The following is a 17,778-nucleotide window of genomic DNA, read 5'->3' as shown; positions in this document are numbered from 1 at the left end:
GCCTGGGCTCTGGGACACTTCCACGTTGCAGGGCCCTAGAGCCCGGGCTCCACTGGAAGCCCAAATGTCTACACCGCAATTAACCAGCTCCTTAGCCTGAGCCCTGTGAGCTGGAGTCAGCTGGCACGGGCCAAAAAGGTGTTAAATTGCAATGTAGACATACCCTGAGATGCTGCTACTACTGTTTTCTGTGGAGTTCAGTCTCTGGCTTCTTTGGGGTCTCCTTTCTGATGTGGAGACACTTAAATCTGTTTGACATTCCTAACACTGCAAGCTGGCGGCTTCAGGGCAAATTAATTTCCCTGTGGATGGTGCAATAGAACCTTGAGTACAGTCTTTTTGCATCTTTTCTTCCACAGGAAGAGAGGGAGGCTGCAGATGCTAAGTTGAAGAAGCTGAAGCTGCAGGCCAAAGCCAAGCTGGTAGCTCTGAATAAACGCATTGAGGAGCTGACAGAGCAGGGGTCAGTGTTGCCTGCAAAAAGCCTGCCAGAAGAGCAGCTGCATCACAGGAAGGTGGGAAAGATATGGCTTTAGGAAAAGCTCTAGCATGTACTGAGAATCTGGGTGCTAAGAGATGTTGGAATATGCCAATGAGCTGCTAGGTTCCCTTTCCTCTCGGGGTAGGTTCCTGGGATTGTAGTATTCTTGCTTTTGGAGAGCAATTAAGTTCCTGATGTCTCCTGCTATTCATGATCCTCTTTTTAAATGACCTCTTTTCTCTCTGAATACCCTGACCCTAGAGGCACAGTGCCTGCTATTAGAAACACTCCAACAGGAATATGGCTACTCTGTGGGAGCCAGAGTCTGGCCTGCTTCTTCATAGTGTGGATGCCCTCAGAGTGGTTAGCTGTGATCTCTGCAAGCCACTTACCTGCCTGCTTCCCTTTGCATGCCTTATGTGCGCCCTATTGCTATTTCTACATGAATAGCCTATTCTTCTGGACAAAAAACTTTGTATCTTTCATCTGAACTGTAGGTTTCCATCAAATAGGAACAGAGGAGGCAGGGTTGACAGAGATGCAAGAGCAAGGGGACATCAATGAAATTGAAAGGCAATACATTTAAACTGATTAGAAGTATTTTTTTACTAGCTCATATTTAACTTATGGAACTCGTTGCCACAAGATTGAGGCCAAATATTTAAGATTAATAAAGGATTATAGACATGTGTACAAGAATATCCACAGTTACATTAGACTGGATAAAAAATAGAGATAAATTAGCCAACCCCTAGCTGACAGGGGTTAGGTAGGAACTCCACAAAGGCTGATGTGTTTTTTCATATCTCATTGTGGGAAATTCAACATAGAATATCAGGGTTGGAAGGGACCTCAGGAGGTCATCTAGTCCAACCCCCTGCTCAAAGCAGGACCAATCCCCAATTAAATCATCCCAGCCAGGGCTTTGTCAAGCCTGACCTTAAAAACTTCTAAGGAAGGAGATTCCATCACCTCCCTAGGTAACGCATTCCAGTGTTTCACCACCCTCCTAGTGAAAAAGTTTTTCCTAATATCCAACCTAAATCTCCCCCACTGCAACTTGAGACCATTACTCCTCGTTCTGTCATCTGCTACCACTGAGAACAGTCTAGAGCCATCCTCTTTGGAACCCCCTTTCAGGTAGCTGAAAGCAGCTATCAAATCCCCCCTCATTCTTCTCTTCTGTAGACTACACATCCCCAGTTTCCTCAGCCTCTCCTCATAAGTCATGTGTTCCAGTCCCCTAATCATTTTTGTTGCCCTCCGCTGGACTCTTTCCAATTTTTCCACATCCTTCTTGTAGTGTGGGGCCCAAAACTGGACACAGTACTCCAGATGAGGCCTCACCAATGTGGAATAGAGGGGAACGATCACGTCCCTCGATCTGCTGGCAATGCCCCTACGTATACATCCCAAAATGCCATTGGCCGCCTTGGCAGCAAGGGCACACTGTTGACTCATATCCAGCTTCTCGTCCACTGTAACCCCTAGGTCCTTTTCTGCAGAACTGCTGCCGAGCCATTCAGTCCCTAGTTTGTAGCGGTGCATGGGATTCTTCCCTCCTAAGTGCAGGACCCTGCACTTGTCCTTGTTGAACCTCATCAGATTTCTTTTGGCCCAATCCTCCAATTTGTCTAGGTCCCTCTGTATCCTATTTCTACCTCTCCTCCCAATTTAGTGTCATCTGCAAACTTGCTGAGGGTGCAATCCACATCATCCTCCAGATCATTTATGAAGATATTAAACAAAAACATGTAAGCATCATAGTTTCAGGGGTGGAAGACAGTAATTTTTCTTGGTAGAACCCAGATGTCAGCCAGTAATTTGATGATGATTTGAGAGTGCTTCCTGTTTTGAGATAACTATACCTTGATCTAAATAGGTTCTGAGGTCATAGCCACGGGAGTTTTAGCCCACTATATAGCTATTGTTATTGCTGAGTTAATAGTTTCTATACTTATGTGATCACCGTCTTGTTGCCGATCCAGGTTGCTTACATTGTGGGAGCATTCTCTGTCCCACCCCCGGTCTCCCCAGTACCAACACTGGTCTCCATGCCACCAGTACTATACTAGGCACCAGTCACCATTATCCGTGGTCTCGAAGCAGACCCAAGTATCCACAGCCCCTCCGTGGTCTCCGGAAGGCAGTTCCTGTGGTACTGAGGGAAGGTTTAACCCCTCATCTAGAACCCAATGGCACAACTGGCATACTGGGCTGCATTAGTGAGAGCATTGCCAGCAGATCGAGGGAAGTGATTATTCCCCTCTATTTGGCACTGGTGAGGCCACATCTGGAGTATTGCGTCCAGTTTTGGGCCCCACACTACAGAAAGGATGTGGACAAATTGGAGAGAGCGGAGGGCAACAAAAACGATCAGGGGGCTGGGGCACATGACTTACAAGGAGAGGCTGAGGGAACTGGGCTTATTTAGTCTGCAGAAGAGTAGAGTGTGTGTGGAGGGGATTTGATAGCAGCTTTCAACTACCTGAAGGGGGGTTCCAAAGAGGATGGAGCTCAGCTGTTCTCAGTGGTGGCAGATGACAGAACATGAAGCAATGGTCTCAAGTTGCAGTGGGGGAGGTCTAGGTTGGGTATTAGGAAACGCTATTTCACTAGGAGGGTGGTGAAGCACTGGAATGGGTTATCTAGGGAGGTAGTGGAATCTCCTTCCTTAGAGGTTTTTAAGGCCTGGCTTGACAAAGCCCTGGCTGGGATGATTTAGTTGGTGTTGGCCCTGCTTTTAGCAGGGGATCGGACTAGATGACCTCCTGAGGTCTCTTCCAACCCTAATCTTCTATGGTTCTATGACTGGGTGACCGAGACCGCAGCACCAGCGCAGTGGCAGCCAGGTCAATGGCCTGTGCAGTGGCCTTGTTGGAACGCCTGGGGAGTTCTGGTCATGGCTATGCAGCCATCGCTCCACTTGTTGGCCGCTGCCTTGGAGCAGCAGCTGCAGGCACCAATGGCACCGGGCTCAGTGTAGGAAGAATGCCCAGAGACCGAGGCTGAAGAGGTTGTGACCACTCCTAAGACACCCTCCCCTGTGGAGGAGGAGGGCCAGGGCCCCCCACCTGCAGTGCAGTGCAGTCCTCGTCTTCGTCCCCAGACTAGGCGGTTGCAGGTCCCTCTAGGGCCAGTCCGCTGGATGACTTTAAGGACCACTGGGCCCTGCTTCGTTGAGCGGCCAAGAACTTGGGCCTGGAAGTGGAGGAGATGGCTGAGCCAACAGACACCCTATTCAATGCCCTTTCAGCCTCTACCCCGACACACTACCGGTGCATGACGGGGTCCTCAAAATGGCCAAGTCCACCTGGCAAATCTCTTACTCCATCTCTCCCACCTCAAAACAGGCCGAAAAGAAATACTTTGTACCAGCCAAAAGTTTTGATAATCTGTACACGCACCCTCCCCCCCAGCTCACTGGTGGTTTTGGTGGCCAACAGAAAGGAAAAGCAGGGTCAGTCCAGCTCGACCCCGAAAAATAAAGAGGCCAAATGACTGGACTTGTTTGGGAGGAAAATTTATTCCACTGCCAGTTTACAGTTTTGGGTGGCAAATCACTAGGCCCTCTTGGGCTGTTACAACTTTATGGGACTCCCTCCGTAAGTTTAAGGAGTCCCTTCTGCAGGACTTGGCCCAAGAGTTTGATACTCGGGTGCAGGAAGGCACTTCGATGACCCGGTGCTCTCTGCAAATGGCGTGGGATGCAGCGGATTCTACAGCCAAGGTGGTAGTATCCGCAGTGGTGATGAGGCGCAGCTCCTGGCTTCAAACCACCAGACTCTCCCAGGAGATGCAGACCTCCATCCAAGACCTCCCATTCGATGGGAATGGTCTGTTCTTTGACCAAATAGCTGCGAGGCTTCATTGGCTGAAGGACGCTTCAATTCTGAAGCACTTAGAGGAGAGGAAAGAGATCAGGAACAGTCAGCATGGATTCACCAAGGGCAAGTCATGCCTGACTAATCTAATTGCCTTCTATGACGAGATAACTGGCTCTGTGGATGAGGGGAAAGCGGTGGACGTGTTCCTTGACTTTAGCAAAGCTTTTGACACGGTCTCCCACAGTATTCTTGCCAGCAAGTTAAAGAAGTATGGGCTGGATGAATGGATGATAAGGTGGATAGAAAGTTGGCTAGATTGTCAGGCTCAACGGGTAGCGATCAATGGCTCCATGTCTAGTTGGCAGCCGGTATCAAGTGGAGTGCCCCAAGGGTCGGTCCTGGAGCCGGTTTTGTTCAATATCTTCATAAATGATCTGGAGGATGGTGTGGATTGCACCCTTAGCAAGTTTGCAGATGACACTAAACTGGGAGGAGAGGTAGATACGCTGGAGGATAGGGATAGGATACAGAGGGCCCTAGACAAATTAGAGGATTGGGCCAAAAGAAATCTGATGAGGTTCAACAAGGACAAGTGCAGAGTCCTGCACTTAGGATGGAAGAATCCCATGCACCGCTACAGACTAGGGACCGAATGGCTCGGCAGCAGTTCTGCAGAAAAGGACCTAGGGGTTACAGTGGACGATAAGCTGGATATGAGTCAACAGTGTGCCCTTGTTGCCAAGAAGGCCAATGGCATTTTGGGATGTATATGTAGGGGCATTGCCAGCAGATCGAGGGACAAGATCGTTCCCCTCTATTCCACATTGGTGAGGCCTCATCTGGAGTACTGTGTCCAGTTTTGGGCCCCACACTACAAGAAGGATGTGGAAAAGTTGGAAAACGCCCAGCGAAGGGCAACAAAAATGATTAGGGGACTGGAACACATGACTTATGAGAAGAGGCTGAGGGAACTGGGATTGTTTAGTCTGCGGAAGAGAAGAATGAGGGGGGATTTGATAGCTGCTTTCAACTACCTGAAAGGGGGTTCCAAAGAGGATGGATCTAGACTGTTCTCAGTGGTGGCAGATGACAGAACAAGGAGTAATGGTCTCAAGTTGCAGTGGGGGAGGTTTCGGTTGGATATTAGGAAAAACTTTTTCACTAGGAGAGTAGTGAAACACTGCAATGCATTACCTAGGGAGGTGGTGGAATCTCCTTCCTTAGAAGTTTTTAAGGTCAGGCTTGACAAAGCCCTGGCTGGGATGATTTAGTTGGGGATCAGTCCTGACTGGCCTGTAGTTCCCAGGATCCTCCTTCTTCCCTTTTTTAAAGATGGGCACTACATTAGCCTTTTTCCAGTCATCCGGGACTTCCCCCGATCGCCATGAGTTTTCAGAGATAGTGGCCAATGGCTCTGCAGTCACATCCGCCAACTCCTTTAGCACTCTCAGATGCAGCGCATCCGGCCCCATGGACTTGTGCTTGTCCAGCTTTTCTAAATCGTCCCGAACCACTTCTTTCTCCACAGAGGGCTGGTCACCTCCTCCCCATGCTGTGCTGTCAAGTGCAGTAGTCTGGGAGCTGACCTTGTTCTTGCTGGGGCCCACCTGCCTGGGCATTCCCCCTGCAGGTGTCCTTTTCATCCACAGGCCCAACATATCCGTCGCCCCCTGGTTCTCCTCACCAGGCGGGCTGTCTTAGGGACTTGCCCCTTTCCCTGCTCTGGGTGATGCGCCCTGCCCCCATCCCAATAGGGACAATCCCTTTTTAAATGTCCACGCCGCCCGCACATGTAGCAAGCCTTGCGCTCCGCCACAGGCCTCCTGGCCCTGGCACTCGGCTTCTCACGTCCTTCTCCACGGCTCCTCCGAAACTCCCTTCTGAGGAATTTTACCAGGGCCTGCTATTCCTCTGCCAGCTGCCCCAACTGTTCCTGCAGGGCTCACTGCGCCTCACAATGCCTCTGCTGAGTTTCCCTGACCTCATGCACAAGTCTCTCAAGCCTCTCGTGCTGTCAGACCGCCCCTTTCCTCCGGGGACCTGACTCTGGAGCCCAGCCTGAAACGGCGCAGGAACCCTCAGCAAAGAACACCTCCGCATAACCGGGATCCATCGTCCCTATTTCTAGTTCCCTCCAGACAATTATTCCCAGTCCTCCCTCCCTTTGTATCAGGGGTGACCGATTATACCTGCATTCTCCACCATATGTAGCACGGCAGAGCACTCACCGGCCCAGCGCCTCCTGCTGGTTGGTCTAGGAATTAGCTTTTCCAGCTTCAGAGCGCCCCCTGCTGGCCAGTGTCTCCCTTGCTGCTGCCTGCTTCTTCCTTTCTTCAGGTATCACCCTGGAGTCCAGGCCCCATGTCCCTCCTGGCCCGCGGTGCCCCTTCTCTGGAGTACTGCCCCACAGCAGTGCCCCCCCACTCAGGGATCCTCCTCTCCCTGGGGAACCCCAATTCCCCAAAGCCCACCTTGCCTCAGTGACCGACTGCAGGTCTTCATCTAGTCCCTTTTCTCAGAGGCAAACTGTAGTCTGAAACGGCTGCTCATCATTGGTAAGGAGGTTTGGACCTGCTGCCGTTTCCTGGTCTGGCTGCACCGCTTCAGCCTCAGTACCATCATAGGCCCTTTTAGCCTGGCCTCAGCCTCGGGACTTGCCTGTCCAGAGCTCCCCAGCTCTGCCTGTCCTTCCCCAGCACTACTCTGTTTGAGATACCCTTCTCTAGCCAGCAGCCAGGTCCTTCCCACTCCACCACCGGAGTGAGACTCCCCCTGCCTAGCTCCCAACCCTTTTATCAGGGCCAGCTGGACCCTAATTGGGTGTGGCCACACCTGCGGCTGCCTATCTAAAAGGGCCGGCTTTTACCCCTTTCCGAGCCAGAGTGGCTCCCCACTACACTGGTCTGGACTTTATTTTATTTACACATTATAAATGTGATCAAGTCCTGATCATTGATACCTAAGCTACCATTAGTTTGTAGTTCTGTGGAAGATGGGTGATATTCCAGAGGACTGGAAAAGGGCAAATATACTGCTAATCTATAAAGAGGGGAATAAGAACAACCCGGGGAATTACAGACTTAACAAAAAGAAAAGGAGTACTTGTGGCACCTTAGAGACTAACCAATTTATTTGAGCATGAGCTTTCGTGAGCTACAGCTCACTTCATCGGATGAAGTGAGCTGTAGCTCACGAAAGCTCATGCTCAAATAAATTGGTTAGTCGCTAAGGTGCCACAAGTACTCCTTTTCTTTTTGCGAATACAGACTAACACGGCTGTTACTCTGAAACAGACTTAACAGTTTAACTTCAGTACCAGGAAAGATAATGGAGCAAATAATTAAGCAATCAATTTGCAGACACTTATCACCTTATTATCTTCTGGGTAACAGCATGGATTTGTCAAGAACAAATTATATCAAAGCAACCTAGTAGCTTTCTTTAACACAGGCCTTGTGGAAGCGGCAGATGTGGTATATTTTGACTTTGGTAAGGCTTTTGATACTATCTCACATGACCTTCTCATACACAAACTAGGGAGATACAACCTTGATGGAGCACTATATGGTGGGTGCATAACTGGTTGGAAAACTGTTCCTAGCTGGAACCCACCAGAGGAGTTCCAGTAAATATTTTTAAACCTGTAGGAGTCCTGGCGCCTCCTGTGAGGCTGAAGCCAAGAGCCCCAAGTGGTATGGGGGGTCTCTGGGAAATAATCCTTGAGAATTTAAACCCTGGTTCCCAGAGAGTAGTTATCAGTGGTCCTGGAAGAGGATATCAAGTGGGGTTCCATGGGGATCATTTCTGGGTCTGGATCTATTTAATATCTTAATGATTTAGATAATGGCACAGAGCTGGGGAGGGGTTGCAAGTGCTTTGGAGGATAGGATTAAAACTAAAAATGATTTGGACAAACTGGTGAAATGGTCTGAAGTAAATAGGATGAAATTCAATAAGGACAAATGCAAACTACTCCACTTCGGAAGGAACAATCAGTTGCACACATACAAAATGGGAAATGACTGCCTAGGAAGGAGTACTGCAGAAAGGGATCTGAGGATCATATTGGATTGCATGCTAAATATGAGTCAACAGTGTAACACTGTTCAAAAAAAAAAAAAGGCAAACATCCTTCTGGGATGTATTAGCAGTATTGTAAGCAAGACACGAGAAGTAATTCTTCTGCTCTACTCGCCACTGATTAGGCCTCAACTGGAGTATTGTGTCCAGTTCTGGGTGCCACATTTCAGGAAAGATGTAGACAAATTGGAGAAAGTCTAGAGAAGAGCAATAAAAATGATTAAAGATCTAGAAAACATGCCTCTGAGGAAAGATTGAAAAAAGCGGGTTTGTTTAGTCTGGAAAAAGAGAGGACTGAGGGTGGACATAACAGTTTTCAAGTACATAAAAGTTGTTACAAGGAGGAGGGAGAGAAATTATTCTCCTTAACCTTGAGGATAGAACAAGATGCAATGGGCTTAAATTGCAACAAGGGTGGTTTAGTTTGACATTAGGAAAAACTTCCTCACTCTCAGGGTAGTTAAGCACTGGAATAAATTGCCTAGGGAGGTTATGGAATCTCTGTCACTGGGGATTTTTAAGAGCAGGTTGGATCATCTCATGTCAGGAATAGTCTAGATAATACTTAGTCCTGCCTGGAGTGCAGGGGACTAGACTAGATTTTTCATACACATTGTAAGGAGAGTGGTCACTTTGGATAAGCTATTACCAGCAGGAGAGTGAGTTTGTGTGTGTGGTTTTTGGAAAAGGGGGGAGGGTGAGAGAACCTGGATTTGTGCTGGAAATGGCCCACCTTGATTATCATACACATTGTAAAGAGAGTGGTCACTTTAGATAAGCTATTACCAACAGGAGAGTGGGGTGGGAGGAGGTATTGTTTCATGGTCTCTGTGTATATAATGTCTTCTGCAGTTTCCACAGTATGCATCCGATGAAGTGAGCTGTAGCTCACGAAAGCTTATGCTCAAATAAATTGGTTAGTCTCTAAGGTGCCACAAGTCCTCCTTTTCTTTTTGCGAATACAGACTAACACGGCTGTTACTCTGAAACCTGGGACTAGACTAGAAGATCTCTTGAAGTCCCTTGCCTTCCTATGATTCTGTGACACAAAGCTAGGGTGGGTTGCCGGTACTTTGGAGGATAGAGCTAAAATTCAGAGGGATCTTGATAAATTGGAGAACTGGGCTATAGACGACAACAATGTAATTCAACAAAGACCAGTGTTAGGTAATACACATAGGGAAGAAAAAATCAAATGCAGAAATACAGAATGGGGGATAACTGGTTTGGCAGCAGCATTGCTGAGAAGGTTCTGGGACTTGTGGTAGATCGCAACCTCAACATGAGTCAACAGTGCGATGCTGTTACAAGAAAAGCAAATGCAATTTTAGGTTGCATTAACAGAGGCATAGCATGCAAATCATGGGAGGTGATAGTACTGCTCTGCTCGGCACCGGGTAGGCCTCAGCTGGAGTACTGTGTCCATTTTTGGTCACCAATGTATAGAAAGGATGTAGAGAAACTGGAGAGGATCCAGAGACAAGTGACAAAGATGATCAAAGGGATGGAGTGCGAGCCATATGAGCAAAGGCTGAAGGAACTGGGTATGTTTTGTTTGGAAAAGAGGAGTTTAAGGTCGGGGACATAAGTCTTCAAATACTTGAAGGCTGCCATAAAAAGATGGAGAAAAATTGTTCTCTCATGCCACAGAGGGCATGACAAGAGGCTGTTGGTTCAAACTAGAGTATAACAGATTAAGATTAAATCTCAGGAAAAACTTTCTAATTGTAAGAGCAGTAGGACAATGGAACAGACTGCCTATGGAATTTGTGGAAGTTCCTTCACTGGAGGTTTTCAAAAGGAGGCTGGATAGCCATCTGACGTGGATGGTTTAGACACAACAAATCTTGAATCTTGGCAGGGGGTTATACTAGATGACCCTTGCTGTCCCTTCTAACCCTATGATTCTAATAACCGTACAGCATGCTGCACTCTGGCTGAGACGGTCTAATATAATTAACTAATATCTACTTCTTTCTGATTTCTTCTCTCCACTTGCAGCTTCAGAATAATCAGAGGACTAATGAAGAGCAGAGAGAGGAGGCTGAAGCACTCAGAAAGAAACTCCAGGAGCAGGAGGACACTGTCAGGAACCTGATGGAGCAGCTGACTGCAACTAGAGAGAGCCTGACAGATACTCAGACCAAGCAAGCAGCCCAGGTATGGAGATGGATTTCTCGCCATTGATATATTTACTGTCTGCTGGTAACAATCAGTGACTTCATAGGGAAAGATGAGTAAGAAATGGCAAAGTAAGTTAGAAGACTATTGTCCCAACTAGGGGAGTGAGCACTGTGATGTTATGTTAGGTTTTTTATATAGTGCCTTTTAATACCAATCTTTACAATATTAGCTAGACTTGCCGGCTTTTGGTTTTGATGGCTAAAATGGTGGATTGTGACATTCATAGAATCATAGAATATCAGGGTTGGAAGGGACCTCAGGAGGTCATCTAGTCCAACCCCCTGCTCAAAGCAGGACCAATCCCCAATTAAATCATCCCAGCCAGGGCTTTGTCAAGCCTGACCTTAAAAACTTCCAAGGAAGGAGATTCTACCACCTCCCTAGGTAACGCATTCCAGTGTTTCACCACCCTCCTAGTGAAAAAGTTTTTCCTAATATCCAACCTAAACCTCCCCCGCTGCAACTTGAGACCATTACTCCTTGTCCTGTCATCTCTACCACTGAGAATAGTCTAGAACCATCCTCTTTGGAACCACCTCTCAGGTAGTTGAAAGCAGCTATCAAATCCCCCCTCATTCTTCTCTTCTGCAGACTAAACAATCCCAGTTCCTTCAGCCTCTCCTCATAAGTCATGTGTTCCAGACCCCTAATCATTTTTGTTGCCCTTCGCTGGACTCTCTCCAATTTATCCACATCCTTCTTGTAGTGCGGGGCCCAAAACTGGACACAGTACTCCAGATGAGGCCTCACCAATGTCGAATAGAGGGGAACGATCACGTCCCTCGATCTGCTCGCTATGCCCCAAGTTATACATCCCAAAATGCCATTGGCCTTCTTGGCAACAAGGGCACACTGCTGACTCATATCCAGCTTCTCGTCCACTGTAACCCCTAGGTCCTTTTCCGCAGAACTGCTGCCTAGCCATTCGGTCCCTAGTCTGTAGCTGTGCATTGGGTTCTTCCGTCCGAAGTGCAGGACCCTGCACTTATCCTTATTGAACCTCATCAGGTTTCTTTTGGCCCAATCCTCCAATTTGTCTAGGTCCCTCTGTATCCTATCTCTGCCCTCCAACGTATCTACCACTCCTCCCAGTTTAGTATCATCCGCAAATTTGCTGAGAGTGCAATCCACACCATCCTCCAGATCATTTATGAAGATATTGAACAAAACCGGCCCCAGGACCGACCCCTGGGGACTCCACTTGACACCGGCTGCCAACTAGACATGGAGCCATTGATCACTACCCGTTGAGCCCGACAATCTAGCCAACTTTCTACCCACCTTATAGTACATTCATCCAGCCCATACTTCTTTAACTTGCTGACAAGAATACTGTGGGAGACCGTGTCAAAAGCTTTGCTAAAGTCAAGAAACAATACATCCACTGCTTTCCCTTCATCCACAGAATCAGTAATCTCATCATAGAAGGTGATTAGATTAGTCAGGCATGACCTTCCCTTGGTGAATCCATGCTGACTGTTCCTGATCACTTTCCTCTCATGTAAGTGCTTCAGGATTGATTCCTTGAGGACCTGCTCCATGATTTTTCCGGGGACTGAGGTGAGGCTGACACAAGTCCAACAACAGAAACTGTATGTTTCTGTAATTGTATGGAAATTGTAGCTTTCTAGACTCTGGGTATATGTAAAATGTAATCTGCACTTTTTGCACTTCCAGAGTCTGAAATGTTGTCAATAAATATGTAAGCATAAGTGAAATCATCTCTTTGAGTTGGCATGGCTATCACAGAGCCTTGTACTACTCAGGACATCTTGGCTTCTGGTTCAAAACTATTCTCACACGTAACGCACTCCACAAAAAGTAGGATGAAAAACTCCTGATGGTCTGTGTGCCTGACACCCCCAGAACAGGTCTCAGTCCTTTGTACTGTCTTTGGAATTTCTACCTTGTTTCTCTGTTAGCCAAATAGCATGAGAAATGTCATGTACTATGGCTTACAGCTGAGCTGCCTGGAGGAGGTGATTCGTGAGAAGGATGCTCTCCTAGAAGAACAGGTTCACCAACACCATGCTGAATTACATCAAGTAGTGGCCCGATCAGATCTGGAAGCTGAGATGCAGCAGGTGTGTTTGATGGGTTTGACAGTCCCCCGCTTTTTGTAGAACATGAGAAGGGAAAATTGCGTGGGTTCAGTGGGATTTGCAACTCAGGGATATGTGCAGGCTAACAAAGGAACTCTGTGTGGGAGTTGAGAGGAAGGTGGTTCGGTGATTAGGATGCTATCCTGAGACTTGGGAAACCTGGGTTCAGTTCCCTGCTCTATCATAGACTTCCTGTGTGACTAGGGGGTAAATCACTAGTGTCTCTGTGCCTCAGTTCTGGGTCTGAAGAAATGGGAATAATAGTATTTCCCTACCTCATAGGGGTGTTGGCAGGATAAATACACTGACGACTATGAGTGCTCAGATACTAAAGTAATGGGAGCTATATAAGTACCTAAGATACATAGAGTTGGGGTACGGCTGGGATGGGATCCTCCCGTGTAACTAGCCCTCCTGTGCTTTGGGCTGCTACTGTCCTCTCAGCTTCTGATGTAGATGATGCAGCACTTTGTGTGTCTCACATAGAACCTGAGGACACTGCAGAGAAAGCTGGAGGAACAGGAAGCGGCTCTGCTAGGACGAACTCAGGTGGTGGAACTGCTGCAGCAGGAATTACATGGTGCGGAAGAACAGAACAAGGTACCTCCTCATACTTTCAATGTACTATAGCCGTGCTCTATTCTCTTATGTTCCTTTACTGTTAACAGGTGCAATTGTCTCGTGAAAAGCCTAGCACCTGACATAGCTCCCTACTACAGGGGCCATATCTCTAGCATGAGAGAAGCTGAGAATTCCTTGAGCTCAAAGTTCAAAGCTGCCAGCTCCTGAAGAGAGTGCATTTTTGTTTTTGGCGCTGCACTGGGGGTGAGGTGACCGTTAGTGCCTTAATTAGCAATCTTTTCTGACCAGAATTGGTGGCGCAGCTCTGTGACTGAGTTGTTGAGCTCTGTTACCTTAAGTATGGGGCCACCTGACTCATTTTTATGCTTGCTGTAGAATCCTCAGAATGTCTAGTTCCAGGCAAAAGCATCCTTTTCTCTAACATTGTCTCCTTCAGTGTCACCAGCTGACTAAAGCTTTGAACTTGGAGGTCCCAATATTTTGAGCAACACCAATTCTTGTTATGAATGTGCTGGGGCTTTTGGGGAATATATAATATTACCACCTCCATGTTTTTGTTTTGTTTTGATTTTTAAACAGTTTTGAGGAACTGTGCAGAATTTAGCCACTTCCAGCTTCCCCTGCCAGCCATTGGAAGCTTATAGGAACTCTAGTAGCGGGTAGGATCTGACCTGATTCATCTTAATGTTTTGGGGGAATAGAAAGTGATTGGCTCATAGGTGAGCTGCCTCAAACTCAAGCATGCAAGTTCTTACCTGACTCAGAGCTGAGCCAGTTTGTTTCTACTTTCTTAAAGATTTAAGAAGGTGAATAGGGTTATTGCCTATTTTAGTGGCTCTTGCAGTGTGTGAAAGGTATTTGACTAGTATAGGTTTTTGCAGTCTGTCTCTTTATTATGTAATTTAGAGGACAAAATTAAAGTAATGCAAAAAGAAAAAATTGCTTTTTGTGCCATTATGCTTCTCTTTTAAAGAGGCCTGAAAGGGTTGGTTTTGCAATAGTTTTTACATTAGAAATTCAGTTCTCCTCTATCATGTTTTCTCCTGAAGCACTGGTAGGAAAGTGATATTTCAGGCAAGGGAAACTTCATGGAGAGAGAGAATGATTTTGTTTGCTTCAACCAGTTCAGTCCCCTCCCTCCCATACATCCAAGTCATCCTAGACTTAAGGGAGGTGTGTGGAACGTTCTTGCTCCTGCTGAGGCAGAGTTGTTCACAGAACTGAGGGGCTGAGCATTCTGAGCAGTACATTGGCCCTACTGTCTGAGAGTAGGTTGTGCCTCCCAATGTTTCCTTACTGACAAACCTGTACCTTTGCAATGCCTACCTCTCACTCCAAAGGAGCTGGCATTTGTGATACAAAGGTCATTGCAGTGCCAGTCATGCTAGTCTGGTACTTGGGAGTAAGGGCAAGCAAGAATCACTCCTGCTGCCCTGAATGCCTTAGAACTTTGATTTTTAAGGTGTTTCCACCTGGCTTTTTGCTAGGGCTGGGAATCGGTTGCACTTATATCTTCAGACAACAGCAATTCTAAGCAAGCAATTATCTAACCTTTCTGTTTAAGCAGAGGTTATGTTCTCTGTGCTGGAGTGTCCTAGAAGGAGAATGTATTGGATGTTAATTCCAGCTTACAGTTTCTCTTTTTCTTCACTCTAGTTCAGAGTTCTGATGTCTCTCAGCAGAGTTTTGATATTCCCTTAGGAGTCACAAGACAGTGTTTCTTCCTGCGGAGGTTTAGAATCCCCATCATGTGTTGTTCCTTTCCTCTCATGTCTTGTCACTTGGCTAGTTGAAATTGCCTCTTGTTTAAGTTGTGTACTTAGCATGGGCCCATTTTTGCCCAGTGCCTTAGGGTCTGAAGCAGGAATCAATTGTTTTTCCTTCTGGTTGAGTCCCTCCCCATCTCCTTTTCCAGACTCTCTTGGACCAGTGTCAGAGGATGGAGGCAGAGCTGAGCTCTTTAAAGAACATGTTGGATGCAGAGAGAGAGGAGTCTCGAAGCCTCGTGGAGAAGATGGAGCTGGAATTGGCTGAGAAGAAGCTGTCCTTCCATCGCTTACAGGAGGAGGTGCAGTATCTCTCAGAGCAGCTGGAGCAGGCAGGAAGAACTCGGGCTGAACTGGAATCTGAATGTAGAGCTCAGGACCAGAAACACAAGCTGGAGGTAGAAGAGCAAAAGCTGCATATTACTTACCTCCAGATGGCTGAACAAGAGCTGCGGTCTAGCCACGATCGCCTCATAGCTCAGAATGATCAGCTGCTGCGGGATATTGATCGGCTGCTGGTGCAGTCTACTGAAAACTCCGCTACCATACAACACCTGCAAGGTTAGCAAGTGGATCGACTCAACACCTCAGGAGCCTCTCTGTGTGGTTCCGATTTGTGTGCTTTTTTTAATGGCAATTCTCTAGCAAAGGGTGGGTAATATCTTATATGACAAGAGGAAGAATAAATCTTTCCTGGCTCCCAGGCTAATGGGAATCCTTAGTTTTATTTTAGCCTTTCAGAGCTGTAGTTATTTTTAAATTTTAGTGATGTTTGCGTATTAATTTGATAAAAATGATTTAAAGGATATCCTAAACTTAGCAATCCCTCTTCTCTCTGAAAGTATTTAACAGACTATTGTTACAGCTGATAATTAAGGTGATTTACAACAGAGATCAGAGAAAAAAATCTTTTTTTTCCAGTGTTTTTATTTTGTGTAGTCGGTTTTACTGTTTTCCTGGAACAGTCAGTTACTCTTTTTGGAAATATGGGAAAATGTAGTGCTAAAAAACAACAAATTGGCAGTGGGACTGAGGGAGATGGATGATACTTGAAACTACTTTTAACTCATTGTTTAAATGGACTAGAATTCACATTGGTGACATCCCAAGAAAAAACTGGTTTACAATGAGAGACTAGAGAAGCTCAATCTATTTAGTTTATCCAAGAAAAAGTTAAGGGGTGACATGAGCATGGTACCTACATTAGGAGAAGATTTCTGATATTAGAGGGCTTTTTAATCTAGTAGACAAGGGCAGAACAAGATCCCATGGCTGTAAATTGAAACTAGACAAATTCAGTCTAGAAATGAAGTATGTATTTTAACAGTGAGGGTAATGAACTGCTGGTACAACTTACCTAGGGATGTGCTAGATTCCCCATCACTTGACATTATTTTAAATCAAGATGATATATATTTCTAAAAGATATTTATACTTTAGCCCAACTGGAGATTATGGGCTTGATGCAGGAATTGCTTGATGGGGGGGAAAAAAATGGTTTTGCTATGCAGGAGATCAGACAAGATGATCGTAATTTTCCCTTCTATCCATGGCAGTGAGTGAGCATGGGTGAAACGTCTAGATAGATAGTACAGACTTATACTTGTAGCCACTCTGTAATCTTCCTTGACAATGTGTCTAAATCCTCTAAAGAGGAATGTTCCATCTCCTTGTCTGTTCAGTCCTGCACTTCTCTATTGAGAGGGCATTCCCTGATCCTTTGGTTGGCAAACTATTGTGGTATTTTCTGTGATGTTCTCTCATATCCACTAAGAACTGGAACTAGATTCATTTATTTCATATAGAACTGTTAGGTGATATGGACTTCCTGCAGGTACCGGTTGGGGCCAGAGTAGAAGCGCTGATTGAGAGGTGAAAGGTTACGTATTTTGGTGTGCATACATCTAAAGTAGATCTACTCAGACACACAAGCAGAGATGTGTATACTTATGTTTAACTTTTTCTCTTAGATGAGCTCACGCAAAAATCTGAGGAGTTCGTCCATTGCCAGACTGAGCTAAAATTGTTAAAGTCTGAGCCAGTGATGCAGGTCTCTCAGTCAGAGGAGCAGGTACAGTCTCTAAAGGTAATTGTAACCTAAAACTCTCTCATATCCTAAGAATCAAACAGATAGTGCAGAATATGGAAATACCTTCTCTTGATCAAATTGGCTGAGAAGGTTAATACAGGGTCTCTTTGCAAACTTCTCCAGTCTGGGCAGATGTTTTAAGAAACTGCCTGTAAAGGGAGTAAACTAGTATGGGTCAGTCGGGGGAATTTAGAAGTTACTAATAGATTTGTCAAAAGTGTAACTGAAAGAAAGAGGGCTAATACCTGTGAGAAAGCTGTTGGTAACTTTCTGTCTTTCTGCTTTCTAGCCAGTCTCTGAGCAGGATGAAATACCTCTGCAGAAAAATGTGGTGGAGCAGGAGGATGAGAAGAGGACTTTACTCCTACCCACTGCAGGCTTGGAGGGGCTGAAGGCTGAAAATGGTATAATTACACTTCCTTCTGCCTATTTTCAGCTAATAAAGATACCCATGATTACTGGATTAATCAGCGCTCCCTGCTGAGGATTTCAGAACTGCTCTCTAATCCTTTCCAGAAACTATAGTTGGAATTTAATTCTGAGGGCAAGAGAAACCATTTAAATTTCAGCCTGTGAGCAGAGAGTAAAAAAGATTCCCAAACTCGTGGGCCAACCTGCTGGAATGATTAAAGCACAGGTTTTATCTTTGTGATAGCAAGTAATGATT

At 46.2% G+C, this 17,778-nt stretch overlaps 1 protein-coding gene across 2 annotated transcripts in view; it reads left to right on the top strand.

Moving 5' to 3' along the window:
* Positions 1-17,778, top strand: part of GOLGB1 (golgin B1) — a 107,989-nt gene that overhangs the window by 12,222 nt on the left and 77,989 nt on the right. The window contains exons 4-10 of one of the 2 annotated variants that reach the window (XM_074942821.1): positions 360-515; positions 10,390-10,548; positions 12,534-12,656; positions 13,161-13,274; positions 15,172-15,583; positions 16,993-17,093; positions 17,401-17,515. In XM_074942821.1, coding sequence (XP_074798922.1) covers positions 360-515; positions 10,390-10,548; positions 12,534-12,656; positions 13,161-13,274; positions 15,172-15,583; positions 16,993-17,093; positions 17,401-17,515 — 1,180 coding nt within the window. Of the gene's footprint in view, positions 1-359; positions 516-10,389; positions 10,549-12,533; positions 12,657-13,160; positions 13,275-15,171; positions 15,584-16,992; positions 17,109-17,400; positions 17,516-17,778 lie in introns of both variants that reach the window. The other variant, XM_074942820.1, reaches the window with a different exon arrangement.

Source organism: Natator depressus, chromosome 1 (genome assembly GCF_965152275.1).
Source record: "Natator depressus isolate rNatDep1 chromosome 1, rNatDep2.hap1, whole genome shotgun sequence".
NCBI lineage: Eukaryota > Metazoa > Chordata > Testudines > Cheloniidae > Natator > Natator depressus.
The sequence above is the reverse complement of the archived record's forward strand: the minus strand, read 5'-3'. Positions and strand labels throughout refer to the sequence as shown.